This window comes from Phoxinus phoxinus (genome assembly GCF_949152265.1).
Source record: "Phoxinus phoxinus genome assembly, chromosome: 15".
Lineage (NCBI taxonomy): Eukaryota > Metazoa > Chordata > Actinopteri > Cypriniformes > Leuciscidae > Phoxinus > Phoxinus phoxinus.
Genome location: NC_136890.1, coordinates 10,064,548 through 10,077,872, shown reverse-complemented (window position 1 = coordinate 10,077,872; position 13,325 = coordinate 10,064,548). Strand labels below are relative to the sequence as shown.

General features: G+C 36.5%; 1 protein-coding gene across 3 annotated transcripts in view; it reads left to right on the top strand.

Annotated features, from left to right (window-relative positions):
• LOC307011710 (actin filament-associated protein 1-like 2) overlaps positions 1 to 13,325 on the top strand; it is a 61,329-nt gene that overhangs the window by 38,237 nt on the left and 9,767 nt on the right. For all 3 annotated transcript variants that reach the window (XM_079637692.1, XM_079637693.1, XM_079637691.1), the window contains 6 exons: positions 559 to 655; positions 903 to 1,114; positions 5,353 to 5,529; positions 7,273 to 7,365; positions 7,715 to 7,808; positions 12,330 to 12,544. In XM_079637692.1, coding sequence (XP_079493818.1) covers positions 559 to 655; positions 903 to 1,114; positions 5,353 to 5,529; positions 7,273 to 7,365; positions 7,715 to 7,808; positions 12,330 to 12,544 — 888 coding nt within the window. The remainder of the gene's footprint in view (positions 1 to 558; positions 656 to 902; positions 1,115 to 5,352; positions 5,530 to 7,272; positions 7,366 to 7,714; positions 7,809 to 12,329; positions 12,545 to 13,325) is intronic.

Here is a 13,325-nt window from a genome sequence, read left to right as displayed (position 1 = left end):
GCTCATGTGAGTCGTGATGATCAGAGTCCAGATTTTGGTTGTGTGGTCTTCACTGTGGCTTTGTGTGTGTATATATATATATATATATATATATATATATATATATATATATAGTTAGTAACATTTATTTTAATGGTCTCTTTTGAACATTCTGTTGACTTTAAGTAACGTTGCACCTATTGTCAACTAACTCATATTAGATTAGTAGACTGTTTGCTTAATATCTGCTTTATTGTGATGGTCCCCTAACAGTCATTCAACTGACTATAAGTAAATTTGAAACTTGTCAATGTATTCTAACCCTAACCCTACCAGTCTACTGGTAAATACTCAGACCAGCCCGTCTGGCATCCGAGAACCATACCACAATCAAAGTCACTTAAATTATATTTATACCCCATTCAGATGCTCATTTTGAACTTTAGGAGATCGTCCTGACCATGTCTACATGCCTAAATGCATTGAGCTGCCATGTGACTGGCTGATTAGATATTTAATGAGTTGTTGAACATTGAAAATATATCTTATGTGCGTTTCTTTGTGTGTTTGTGTCTTCAGTCTATGAGCTCTGCTGTTCCCCAACACCCCCCGTGTTTAGAGGAGGATGACTGTTACGAGGAGGCAGAACCGTTTGTCCCGGCCAGTCAGACTACAGGTCAGTGTAGCCGACTACTATAAGACAAATAGCTGAATATTACAATGAATATCACAATTTTAAAGCATTTTATAATGCTATAGCGGTTAATTTTTAAAGTGATAGTTGTCATTTACTTACCTTCATGTCAGTACAAACCTGCATGACTTACTTTCTTACATGGTACAAGAGACAACAGTTTAATGAAAAAACTGACAGGTGTGAGATTAAAAACTTTGTTATGCTAAAATCCCCATCTTTGCCTCAGATAAAGTGGACTCAGACAGCAGTCACTACGAGTCGTACGGTGAAGAGGAGGACGAGTTTGTGAAGGACAGAGCTCACTACATCCAGTGGAGCTCCTCTCAGCCCTGCTTAAGACCCGTGCCAGAGTCACGCATTTGCGGATACCTTTGGAGGAAGAAGTGGTTGGGTCAGTGGACCCGCCAGCTCTTCATTATTAAGCACGACTCACTACTGGTAAGAGACTCAGTCAGGTTTCATATTTTTTTAAATATGCCTCTATTCCAAACTGCTTTGCTATTTTGTTAACGCAAGCATCTCCCAAGGTTTAAATTAACTGATTTTAGGCTACTTACTAATTAATGTGCCAATTGGACATAAGGACATTTTTGATAATAACAACATTACATTTTTAATGACTTAAAGGTAGGGTAGGTAGGATTTATATAAAAACTTTTTACCAAATTTGATTAAACTTTCTATATATATCAATGCATAATTAAAATGTAAGTACTCTGATAAAAAGAGTATAAAAATCGAGTGACTCTAGACCGTTTAATCTTCATTAAGCACAGCTCATTATTTCCATTCGGGACGAATCACAGGATTGGCTTGCGCGACTGTCACTCGACGTCGCCATGACTACCGCCGTTATTACTGGCTCTGCCCACGTGCGCGCAGTCGCGCACCCGTTTTTAGGTGGGAGTGAATGGAATTAATGAGCTGTGTTTAATGAAGATTAAACGGTCTAGAGTCACTCGATTTTTATACTCTTTTTATCAGAGTACTTACATTTTAATTATATATAAAGACAGTTTAAACAAATTTGAATAAAAGTTTTTTTTCGACAATTCTGACCTACCCTACCTTTAATTATGTTTTATAATTTTATACTTTTTAAAATAGAAACATTTAAATGGTGGCTGTCATAAAAAAATGATGGATTTATTCAAAAATACATTAGATATCAAAGAACAGGTTTAGTAAAAAATACAATGAACATGCTATATAGTTAATATTGAGATAATTTCTTCAGCTGACTAATGAGTTTTGAATGGCTTTTTTTAGGTAAATATAACATTACAAATTAACATTAATTGTTTTCAAGCCTTAAGCAATTATTGACGTTTCGCCGGTTAAAACACTGATTGAGCAATGACATCTGACTATATATACGGATTTTGGTAAGTTGTACTGTATCTTTCAACATACCTTCTGATGTTCATTCTTGTTTATTTCATGCTGTAACTAGTAGTAATGTGAAAGAGATGGTCAGTTCACGTGAGCTTCGCGCTGCCACTTCACTTGAACTGCAGGCGCTAGAGTGATCTGTCGCGCCACATTAAAGAGCTACAAAACGGTATTTATTGTTTGAATTTATAAATTAAATTGACAGAATTTGAAAGCTGTGACTTTGTTTCATATCAGAAGTAACAAAGCACAAAGCTTTTTGCAATTTATTGGAGGTACGCTACAAAGCTTTGTTCATTCATCAACTAAAAACAGCAGAGACTGAAAGATTGATTATTTTGATTTAAGAACCGTTAACGGTTCTTCAAAATGAGAATCGATTAAAGTCAAGAAATCCATATTTTTAATCCACACTGTAAAAAATAAGAACTGTAAAAAGTCTGGCAGCAAAGTTTCCAAATGGATTTAGTGAAATTACAGCCATTTCACTAAACTGCATGCAAAAACTGTAAAAATACAGAATAGATTTTGCGGTCAAAATTAATGAAATTACATCATACAGTATCACTGTTGATAAATGCTTATTAAACCGTGGAAAAACTGATAAATAATGTCAAATTACATAGAAAACAACTTACTTTCAGGTCAAACTGTACATTTATGGTTTTATAAAGTTATTTTATAATAATGTTTTTTCTATCTACAGTCATTTTCTTTTAAAATAGTTTTTCTGTGTACAATAACTAAGTTTAATCTTTATTTTTTATAGATCCAATCTCAACTTATTTGACCAATCTCTAAATTAAGTATTTAGAAATATGTAAAGATCAAGATCAAGTAATCTTATTAAATTTAGTACCCCTCCTATTTCTACTACCTTTGGACGTAATGCAACAACATACTACAAAATACTCTGAAACTTACGTCTCTGATCCCAATCTCCACCTTTAAGCAGAACCTCCAAAACAACATAGTTGACTCTTGTTCCTGCTGATAATACTGAACCATATTTATACACACATACTTAAGCACTATATTCTTTCTTTATTTCTCTCTCTCTCTCTCTCTCTCTCTCTCTCTCTCTCTCTCTCTCTCTCTCTCTCTCTCTCTCTCTCTTTGCTGTCTACTTTTATTTTATTTAGATTTTTTTTATTGCCTGTTCTATGTGTTATGTGAATGATTATGTACAGTATGTTTCTATTTATTCCTGTAGCCTCTTGGCCAGGTCATGTTTGTAAATGAGAAGATGTTCTCAAACAGTTTACCTGGATAAATAAAAGTTAAATAAAAAAATAAAAAAAATAAAAAATAGCTACATTTACAGACAATTTCTGTTAAATTAACTAAATGTATAAGTACAGAATACATACTTTCAATCAAAGGAACCTGCACATTTTCAGACTAGTATTAGTTATTTTACAGAAATATTTTCAAGATACATAAATTATTAATTTAAGGACAGGGATGGGCGCTTCAGTCCTGGAAGGGCCACTGTCATGCAGACTTTAAATCCAACCCTGATAAAAAAATCTCACCTGCCTGTAGCTTTCTAGTAATCCTGAAGACATTGTTTAGATGGATCAGGTGTGTTTGATTAGGGTTGGAGCTCAACTTTGCAGGACAGTGGCCCTCAAGGACCGAAGTTGCCTATCCCTGATTTAGAATAAGTAAAAAATATTTTCACATTAAAAGGCAATTGCTGTATTATACTGTAATGTTGCTGTTATTATTTTATACATTTACAATTACATTTTATCCGAAGTGACTTGCAAATTAAGAGAACAATAGAAGCAACAAGTGCATTTTCAAGTCCCAGTTAGTCTAGCACAGTACAAACAAAGAGTTGGTATTAATGGGTCAAGTATTAAGCAGTTTATTGAAAACGGGTGGTGTTAGGACATTTATTCTACCAGCAGGGAACAGTCAAGGTAAAGGTCCGTGAAAGTGATGCAGAACTTGCAGAATGCACGCTTCTGAGGCCAAACAAGTCCGAAGTTTAGTTATAGGGGTGCAGAGCCAGTGGTTGTTCTGTAGGTAAACATCAGTGCCTTGAATTTAATGCAAATGGCTAGTGCAAGTTGATGAGAGACTTGTTTAACGCCACTTATTTAACGAATGAAATTAATATTCTGCTAGTCAACTGATGTTTTGAAAAGTGGTGGGGACAATATCGACATGTCCCTCCCACCCACAAATTACTAGTGGTTGACCGATATATCGCCATGGCTGATATATTTGCCGATATTTGGATTATTTAAGTATTGGCATCGGCCAATAAGTTTTTCTGTTTGGCTGATGTGTTGAAAGTGGAACTTTTATTTTGACGCCATCCCAGACTTTTATTTTGACTCCCTCTTCATTAGTTATATGCTGCGTCCCAATTCACCTACTTATACTATGCCCCAAAAGTATGTACTCTTTTTGTTAAAAAAAATGTTAATACTTTTGAGTGTGAAGCAAAAGAGTTGGCAAGCTTTGGTGCATCCTACTTCGTCATTTTTAATGGACAGCTCTGTGGCTTAGTTACGTGCGCCCTTCCAATCATCTTGTCACAGTTAAAATCCTCCATTCAATCTAATTTAATTTCCTACCATTTTGGAGAGAAATGTTGTAGCACGTTGATCTTTCATGGGGAGACTCTCCTCATGTGTTTGCAATTTGAATATAATGATGCATTTAAAAGTTAATGGCTATACGTGTCTTTACCAAAGTTCACAATGCTGCTGCAGATGAAATATAATGTGGACAACATTGAATAAATACATTTTACGTCAGGTTAGATACTGATCATAATCACTCAAACCCCTTTATCTCACCCTCTACATAACCGCTGGACTCGCACATCCTCCATGTATGTAGTTCTTTAACACTTTTTACTCGTGTTTGTAGTTTTCGATTCCTCATCCAATGCGCAATGGGTTGTAGGCAATATTAGCCATTAGAGTGTTCACGGATCTGCACTGGAAAAAGTTACTAACCTAACCCGAGTTAGTCGAATCCATCTGTCAGATATTCTGAAGTGTAGTGCGTATTTGTAGTTTAACATTAATGCTTGTCAGTACATAAATACATAAGTCATAAGTACATTATGTAAATCTTAGTTAAGTGGGTCAAATAAGCCTTTTAGAGTTACAACTAATTGCATCTACAATACATTTTCATTTAATTGTAAATTACATGCAGTTAAGTGTCATTAACATTGCATTCATTTTTTATATCTTTACAAAGAACTGAATGTTGTTAGTAACTGTTCAGTATGTAATACATACATTTTTCTCTGGCAGTGTTTTAAGTGTGCTAAAGACTTACACCCTCTGCTGGAGCTAAACCTCACGGGTTGCTACGTGGTCAACAAACCTAAACACAGCAAGAAGATGCAGCACGAGCTGAAGGTGGTGGCCAGTGCCGACACAGTCATCTTGGGCTTCCAGAGCAGCACGCAGGCCGAAGAGTGGAGGAAGGTCTGACCAAGTCTAAACCAAGTTTAAACTTTCTTTCAACTTAAAGTTGCAATGAAACCGAAGTAGTGACAGACTTTTTCCTTCATATTGTGACGTACACTCACCGGACACTTTATTAGGTATCGTTCAACTGCTTATAAATGCAAATATCTAATCAGCCAATCACATGGCAGCAACTCAATGCATTTAGGTATGTAGATATGGTCACGATGATCTGATGAAGTTCAAAACTGAGCATTAGAATGGGGAAGAAAGGTGATTTAAGTAACTTTAAATGTGGCATGGTTGTTGGTGGCAGACGGGCTGGTCTGAGTATTTCAGAAACTGCTGATCTACTGCGATTTTCACAAACAACCATCTCTAGGGTTTACAGAGAATGGTCCGAAAAGATAAAATATATTTATCAGTGGGTGGCAGTTCTTTGTGTGAAAAGGCCTTGTTGATGCCAGAGGTCAGAGGAGAATGGCCAGACTGGTTTGAGCTTATAGGCAACAGTAACTCAAATAGCCACTCCTTACAACTGAGGTCTGCAGAAGAGCATCTCTGAACACACAACATGTCGAAACTTGAAGCAGACTGGCTACAGCAGCAGAAGACACACACTCCTGTCAGCTAAGAACAGGAAACAGTGTCTACAATTAGCAGAGGCTCACCAAAATTGGACAATAGAAGATTGGAAAAACGTCACCTGGTCTGATGAGTCTCAATTTCTGCTTTAACATTCAGATGGTAGGGTAAGAATTTGGCCTAAACAATTTGAAAGCATGGTCTAATTCTGCCTTGTATTAATGGTTTAGGCTGGTGGTGTAATGGTGTGGGGGATATTTCCTTGGAAAACTTTGCGCCCCTTTAGTACCAGTTTTAAATCCCACAGCCTACCTTAGGATTGTTGCTGACCATGTCCATCCCTTGATAACCAGTGTAGCTATCTTCTAATGGCTACTTCCAGCAGAATAACGTGCCATGTCACAAAGCTCAAATCATCTAAAACTAGTTTCTTGAACATGACAATGAGTTCAGTCTGTCTCCTCTCCACCAATAAGCTGGTGTGTGGTGGAAGTTCTGGTGCTGTTATGGCCGCCATCGCATCGTCCAGGTGTATGCTGCACATTGGTGGTGGTTGAGGAGATTCCACCCTTCCATGTAAAGTGCTTTGAGTGCAGAGAAAAGCGGTAGATAAATGTTATTCACTATACTTAAATGGCCTACACAGTCACCAGATCTTAATCCAATAGAGCCCCTTTGGTATGTGGTGGAACAGGAGATTCACGTCATGAATGTGCAGCCGTCAAATCTACAGTAACTGCGTGATGCTGTCATCCCAATATGGACCAAAATCTCTGAGGAATATATCCAGCACCTTGTTGAATATATGCCACGAAAAATTAAGGCAGTTCTGAAGGCAAAAGGGGGTCCAACCCGGTACTAGCAAGGTATACAGTACCTAATAAAGTGTCCGGTGCATTCAAAAGTGAAGGTAGATGAATGTGAGGGCGGGGTTTAAGCAAACGAAGTGATTGCAGATCCTGCTTACATCACCAGAGAGATGTCTGTCATTTCATCGGAAGGTTCAGTTATGATGTTTTGATTAAACATTATGAGGTCAAAAGTTTTTTTTTTCAAATTATACATCCACAGATGAATTGTTCACAATAAGATACATTTTGAAAATACATAGGGTGTTTTCATTTCATGCCAACTTTAAACTGTAACTTTAACTAACTCTGTTTGTCTCACTTGTAGATTATAGAGGAAGTGAGCGGCTCCTCTTATTACGAGCCTGAATCCCGAAGCTCCTCATCCATCCTGAGGAGCGAGAGGCTGGACTCTTGCAGGGTAAATCACACATACTCACTGACACCATGCCAGTTCCTGCTCTCTATGTTAACAACATTATCAATGTGATGGACACAGCGAGAGATAACTTCATTTCTCTGAAAGAGATGTTACTGAATTAGCTTGGAGGTTATTCATCTGGAGACCTTTCCCTTAAGTTCATTCCAGAGTCTCTTTCATGAATTTTCTGCTGGCTTGAGCCATGAACTAAACTGATTAGCAAAGTCTTGTGTTCCATCTTAAGCCAATTTGTAGATAAAGGACTGACTTACCGTACCTGTGTTGGAGAATATTTTGTACTTGCTTATGTCAATTAGCGAGTTCTTACAATCTCTCTTTCTCGCTGTAGTCAAGTACTGTCCTCCATACAGACTCGGATGAAGAGAAAATCTCAAGTCTTCCGTCTGCAATTAGCAGTGTGGAGATTAAGGACAAAGACAGAGGTGAGCAGACACACTTGAATTTGGACACACAGTGTTAGTTGGATGATGAAAAGGTTTCGTACCATAATGGAACCAAGTGTTTGGAGGGGAAGGGTTTAAAAATAAGAGAGCTTCTCTGCATTCGAAATCACACACTTCCCTAATATATAGTAGGTGAAAAACAGTATGTGAGATGAGAAATATGTTTGAATTCACAGTATTCATAAACACAGTAGGCGAAAAATACCTGGATGATCTACTACTTCTGGCAAGATGTGTGCATCCAATGGACACTTTAATATCCCATGAAGCTACGGGAATTAGATTTGTGAACGGCAGTGCCAAATGACAATGACAATGCATTCATGCTACATACTACATACTATCCACCTTTTTCCTATGTCCTTTTTCCTACGTGAATGATGGGAGTAACTTCCATTAAACTGTAAGCAATCAGTGAAAGGCTCGCTCTTTGAACGCAATAATAAGCTTTTTTGTTTAAAACTGGGAAGAATGAAGTGTCATTATTGTTCTCACCCTTCAACCATCGAACATTAAAAGGAAAATTTAAAGTGTAAAAGAATGTACAAATTACTACAACAGACCATGAATAACCCTAAAAGCTTGATTCTTTCTGCAGCAATATTACGGACGGGTTAAATATTAGTAATATTTGTCTATATTATGTAACATACATTGCCTTTAATCAAAAATGTTCATTAACTTTAGCATTGAGTGATAATATTAAGTGCTTTCCGTCATTTTGACAGGTAACAAATATTCTATTTACCTACTTTAGAAGCGTTCCAGTACACACTGCTAATAGGGATTAGAACTGAAAAGACAATTATATTTCAAAGCATTCATGTGAAAACAAACCTGGAAAGAGATGTGAGGATTTGGGGGGAAAACGAGAGATTGTTAGTGCATTCAAGTAAATCATTTGTACATGGGATATTTCGTACAGTAAAACAGGAGAGCAGACCACAAATGCGCAGTGTTTGTTGTCTTTATTCAGCGGAATGCAAATTAAAAAAAGATAAGAATCATGAGGAAAAGAATGCAACAGAGACTGAAAAGAGCTCTTGCCACAGATATTCTTGTGATACCATATCACATTAAAATACCAAGCGTTACATTTTTCTGACGTCTGAAAATAAAATATTCATTGACAGCTCATTCAGTCAAACTGTCTGATAAGGATTATTTGTAGCATAACCTTATTATTTGAAATTATTTGTTTCAGTCTTTTTGAGTGGAAGTTCCCCTAACCCGAAGTTCCTCCCATAATTCAAATGGAATCGCAGTAGGCTTGTCAGGAAAAAGGTGGATATAGAACATACTTTTTTTTAATACTCGAGAAGTAATTTCTTATTCAAAAGAAGGTCCCACTCTCAGCCCTTGAAAGTCCCTATCAAGGAACATCACTCGGCGATCATATTTGCAACACTTCCCGGCAGCTTTTCCGGCCGTGCAAAACCAACTCCTATCTGCTTAAATGGAGACATACTGAGATCTCAAAAACAGCTTGCCGAACTAACAATTAAATATCATATTTCAAATCAGAAATGATATATGATATGTTTCTTATGCTTAAATAGCTTTAAAAAGTGCTCATTTCAGGTAATTTCAGCCAATGCGTTGTCTCAGGACATTGACTTCTGTGGTAGCAGAGCTTCTAACGGCCGCTGCTGTGATGCAATGAGATTACCAATTGGCGATTGGCTGTTATATTTAGAAGGCAAGACTTATTCCACCACATTGCGTGTTGCAATTTCTTTAATTCATAGTAATATGAGTGGACTGTCTTGGTAAATAAACAATCTTTGGCTTGGCGATGTCAGCCATAAAGGAAAGTTGTTTCAGAGGGGGGTCCAGTTATTACATTTTGATTGCCCATTCATTCAACAACCGTTTCATTCGGATTTACTTTGCATTGCGGAAGAAAAGATCTTCGCTACTTCCTTTACATCACGACTTTATGCATGCCAGCCTACCAAGGTTGCGATGTATTACATTTTGATGAAAAATTATGCAACTTTTTTTTAGTTTTGAATAAAGTGCACCGATCAATCATTCACCATTCACCAAGATAAAATTTTAAGACAAGTCAAATCACCTTTATTAATATAGCTCTTTTTACAATACAGATTGTTTCAAATCAGCTTTACAGTGATAATAGGAAAATAATGCAACAAAGATTTGTTTTGGCTGTACAGCAGCTCTAGAAGAAAGTCATTGTCCAGTTTAAGTACCGGTAAGTAACTTTAAATGGGTTATTGCCGTTCATTTACACGACAACGCCGTTTTGGTGGCCTGAGAACACAAACTTTGAAACAGGTTTCAAAGTGCACGTTTTTGAAAACTAAACCATTATCATGTAAGAATGTAAATAGGGTCGGTTTTGACTTCAGTGTTTAATGTCTGCATTTCCCACGGTTCTTTGTTGTCATTCCGTAACCTAATGCTGTTTCTAATTAAAGAAGTCTACCAATAACATATGCTTTATACCCATTATGCGGAGAAGGTCTGCATACGTTGCATCTGAGCTAGCCCTTCTATTAGCACAACTGTGCCATTGTTCACTCGTTTTGGTGTTATTCATTAGGGCTAAATTCACTGCGTGCCGTACAGGACACAGGCTGGGTGTTTTCCACACTGTGTCATTGTCTGTGGATGGATTCCTGTGAGATTTTATTGTCACCTTTGACATTGGGGTGACAACCACAGCAGTGAACTCAGAAGTTTGGTTTTAAATATTTGGGTGAACTTTCTGATAGTGGCTCAGCATTTATGTAAGCAGAGCGTGTATTTGAAACAGGAAAAGCTATTTATTTTATTTAAAAATATAAGCTCGATTTCGATTTTGGGGAAGATCAAAAGTTTAGTTGAAACTTAGAAGTGGCTAAGACTTACCACTCACTGAGTAATGTTTTAATGTTTTGTTATTGGAAACGTGCGCTCCCTGATTAGAGACGTGTAGATGTCGACTTCACGTGTCTCCACAAACAACTTGAAAGGGAAACTTTCATACAAGTTTATTTGTTTATTTGTGTTTGTACAAGCATACTTTGATTATAGACTCTGCGTTTATTTTATGGTAAAGTGTGTAATTTCTGCACCCCTAGCAAACAGAATGACAAAAATTGTTTGAATTGTTTTCAAGCTTGTTCTTCTGATCACTCCCCCATCTGCAATTGGTTGGGAAACAGACAGAACCACCACAAACATACATCACTGGTTGAGCCAATGTGTAGGCTTAAACAATTAAACAAGAGGCTTAAACAATTCTTATTGATTGTTTTAAATCCAATAAGGTAAAAAAAATGATATATATATATATATATATAAAATATTGAGATAACAAACAAATTAATTATGTGTCTTTTATTTATTATGGACCTGCAGAAAAAAAAATCTACTTGCAGCGACAATTTAAAAGTAGGCTAAGAAAACGGTTCTCTTTTCGCGTCGTCTTGTGCTTGCATGGTTTAAAATCACATTAAAATGCACACACAGTAATCCATTTTTTTCTTTTGTAACAAATATCTGACTCCCGACCAATTCCCAACCCTACAACTCCAACAACTAGTTTACAAATGTATTTGTCTTGTGTGTGGCAACTATACTGTGAACTACTAATAGTTTACTAGATATATACTTCAGCATATTGGTCAACCACTTTACATGAACTTAACATATTATTTTTAGTTTACAAATTCTATATTGTTTTTGCATTTTAAGTATACTGCTTAGTTTCTATTTAGCTGTTCATTTTTATACATCAACAAATATGCATTTAACTGTATTTTAATTAGACTTGCAGTAACTCTACAGTATGTACACTACCAGTGGATTTACAGTACATCTATGATTTATGTATTACATAAAGAGACTGTCTCTTTTTGCTATTTGACCTGATGTTTTATGATGAGATTTACAATTATTTATTCTGATAACGGTTTATAATAGAAGCCATTATGAAGTATTTTACAATACTCTTGATATCTTGGAAGAATAACTTAAATCAGCCAAATGTTTATCTGTTTCTGTGTGTGTTGAGAGCACTGTGAAGATCAGATTCAGTTCCACCCATGTACTGTACTATTTACTCTAAACTATTCCACCCCAGAGCTGACTGGTTACTCTAAATTTTAACATGTAAGTTTATAAGGTAGTATGTCAAACATGTGCTGGAGTACTACCTCAAATAAGCCATTATGTGTGAAAAAGTATAGGATACTCTAAACAAGCCAACCATACTATTTTATAGTTATAATTCAGTTTAAAAGAAGTTTACAAATATCACACTAATAACCCTCTTTTTTGTAAGAGAGTGGCTTACTAATAGTTGTCTCTGCTTTTCAGCTGAAATAGTATAAAGTTTTTAAACATTGGTCAAATTAAACACGCCAACTTTAAGAACAGCAGGCAACCAGGGTCACAATTTGAAATGTAATGAGCTACACACAAATATACCATGAACACAAATTATTATTAGACACTTGTAACGTGTATTAACTCTTTATCCACTGTCCTCAGCGGCCTTCCTGAACGTGCTGATGAACTGTCAGTGGCAGAGTCTGTGGTGTCGCGTGGAGGACGGGGTTCTGAAGATGTTTCGAGATGAGGCGTCAGAAGAGACCCCTCAGTACACGGTTCAGCTCAGAGGGAGTGAGGTCCGTCCCGGCCCGGATACAGCACATGCTTACCGCATTACTATCGCACAGCACGGAGACCAGGTGGCTGTACTAGAGGTACAAAAATGTTTAAAATTTTTTAAATATTACTATTTAGTAATTTCTTTAATTGATTTTTATTCCAGTCATTTATAGTAGATATGGTAACACTTTATTTTACAGTTACCTTGTTACACTGTTACATGTAGTTAGTGTAGTAATAACTATAAATTATGCATAATTACATGCAACTAACCCTAAACCAAACCAAACCCCAATCCTAACCCTATAGTAAGTACATGTAGTTAATTACTATTACACAGTACTTAAATGCATAATTACACTGTAACACGGACACCTTAAAATAAAGTGTAAAATAGATATTTAGGGCATAGTATCATGGTAATGCCATGTTATTTTTACACATGCCATGATTTTAAACAATACCAAAAAGTACCATAGTGCTTTTATTGTTGTTGTTTTGTGCATGTACCTTGGTATATATAAAATTACCACAGTATCAACATCTGATACCATCGCTGTACAATAGAGCTGCAATAGTAGGCCTACTTATAAAGTTCAGGGATATTTGGGCAAAGTAAATATGGGGCCCTATCATACACCCGGCGCAATGCAGCACCAAGCGCAAGTGTTTTTTGCTAGTTTCAGCCCGACACAGGTTGAATCATTTTATCATTTATCATTATCATTTTCACGTCCTGCGCCAACGCTGTTTAAATAGAAAAAGCATTTGCGCCCATTTGTGCGCCCATGGACGTGCTGGTCTGAAAACGAGGTGTGTTCAGGCGCATTGTTGGCACGTTGCTATTTTGAGGCAACTGAAATATAATATTTTTTT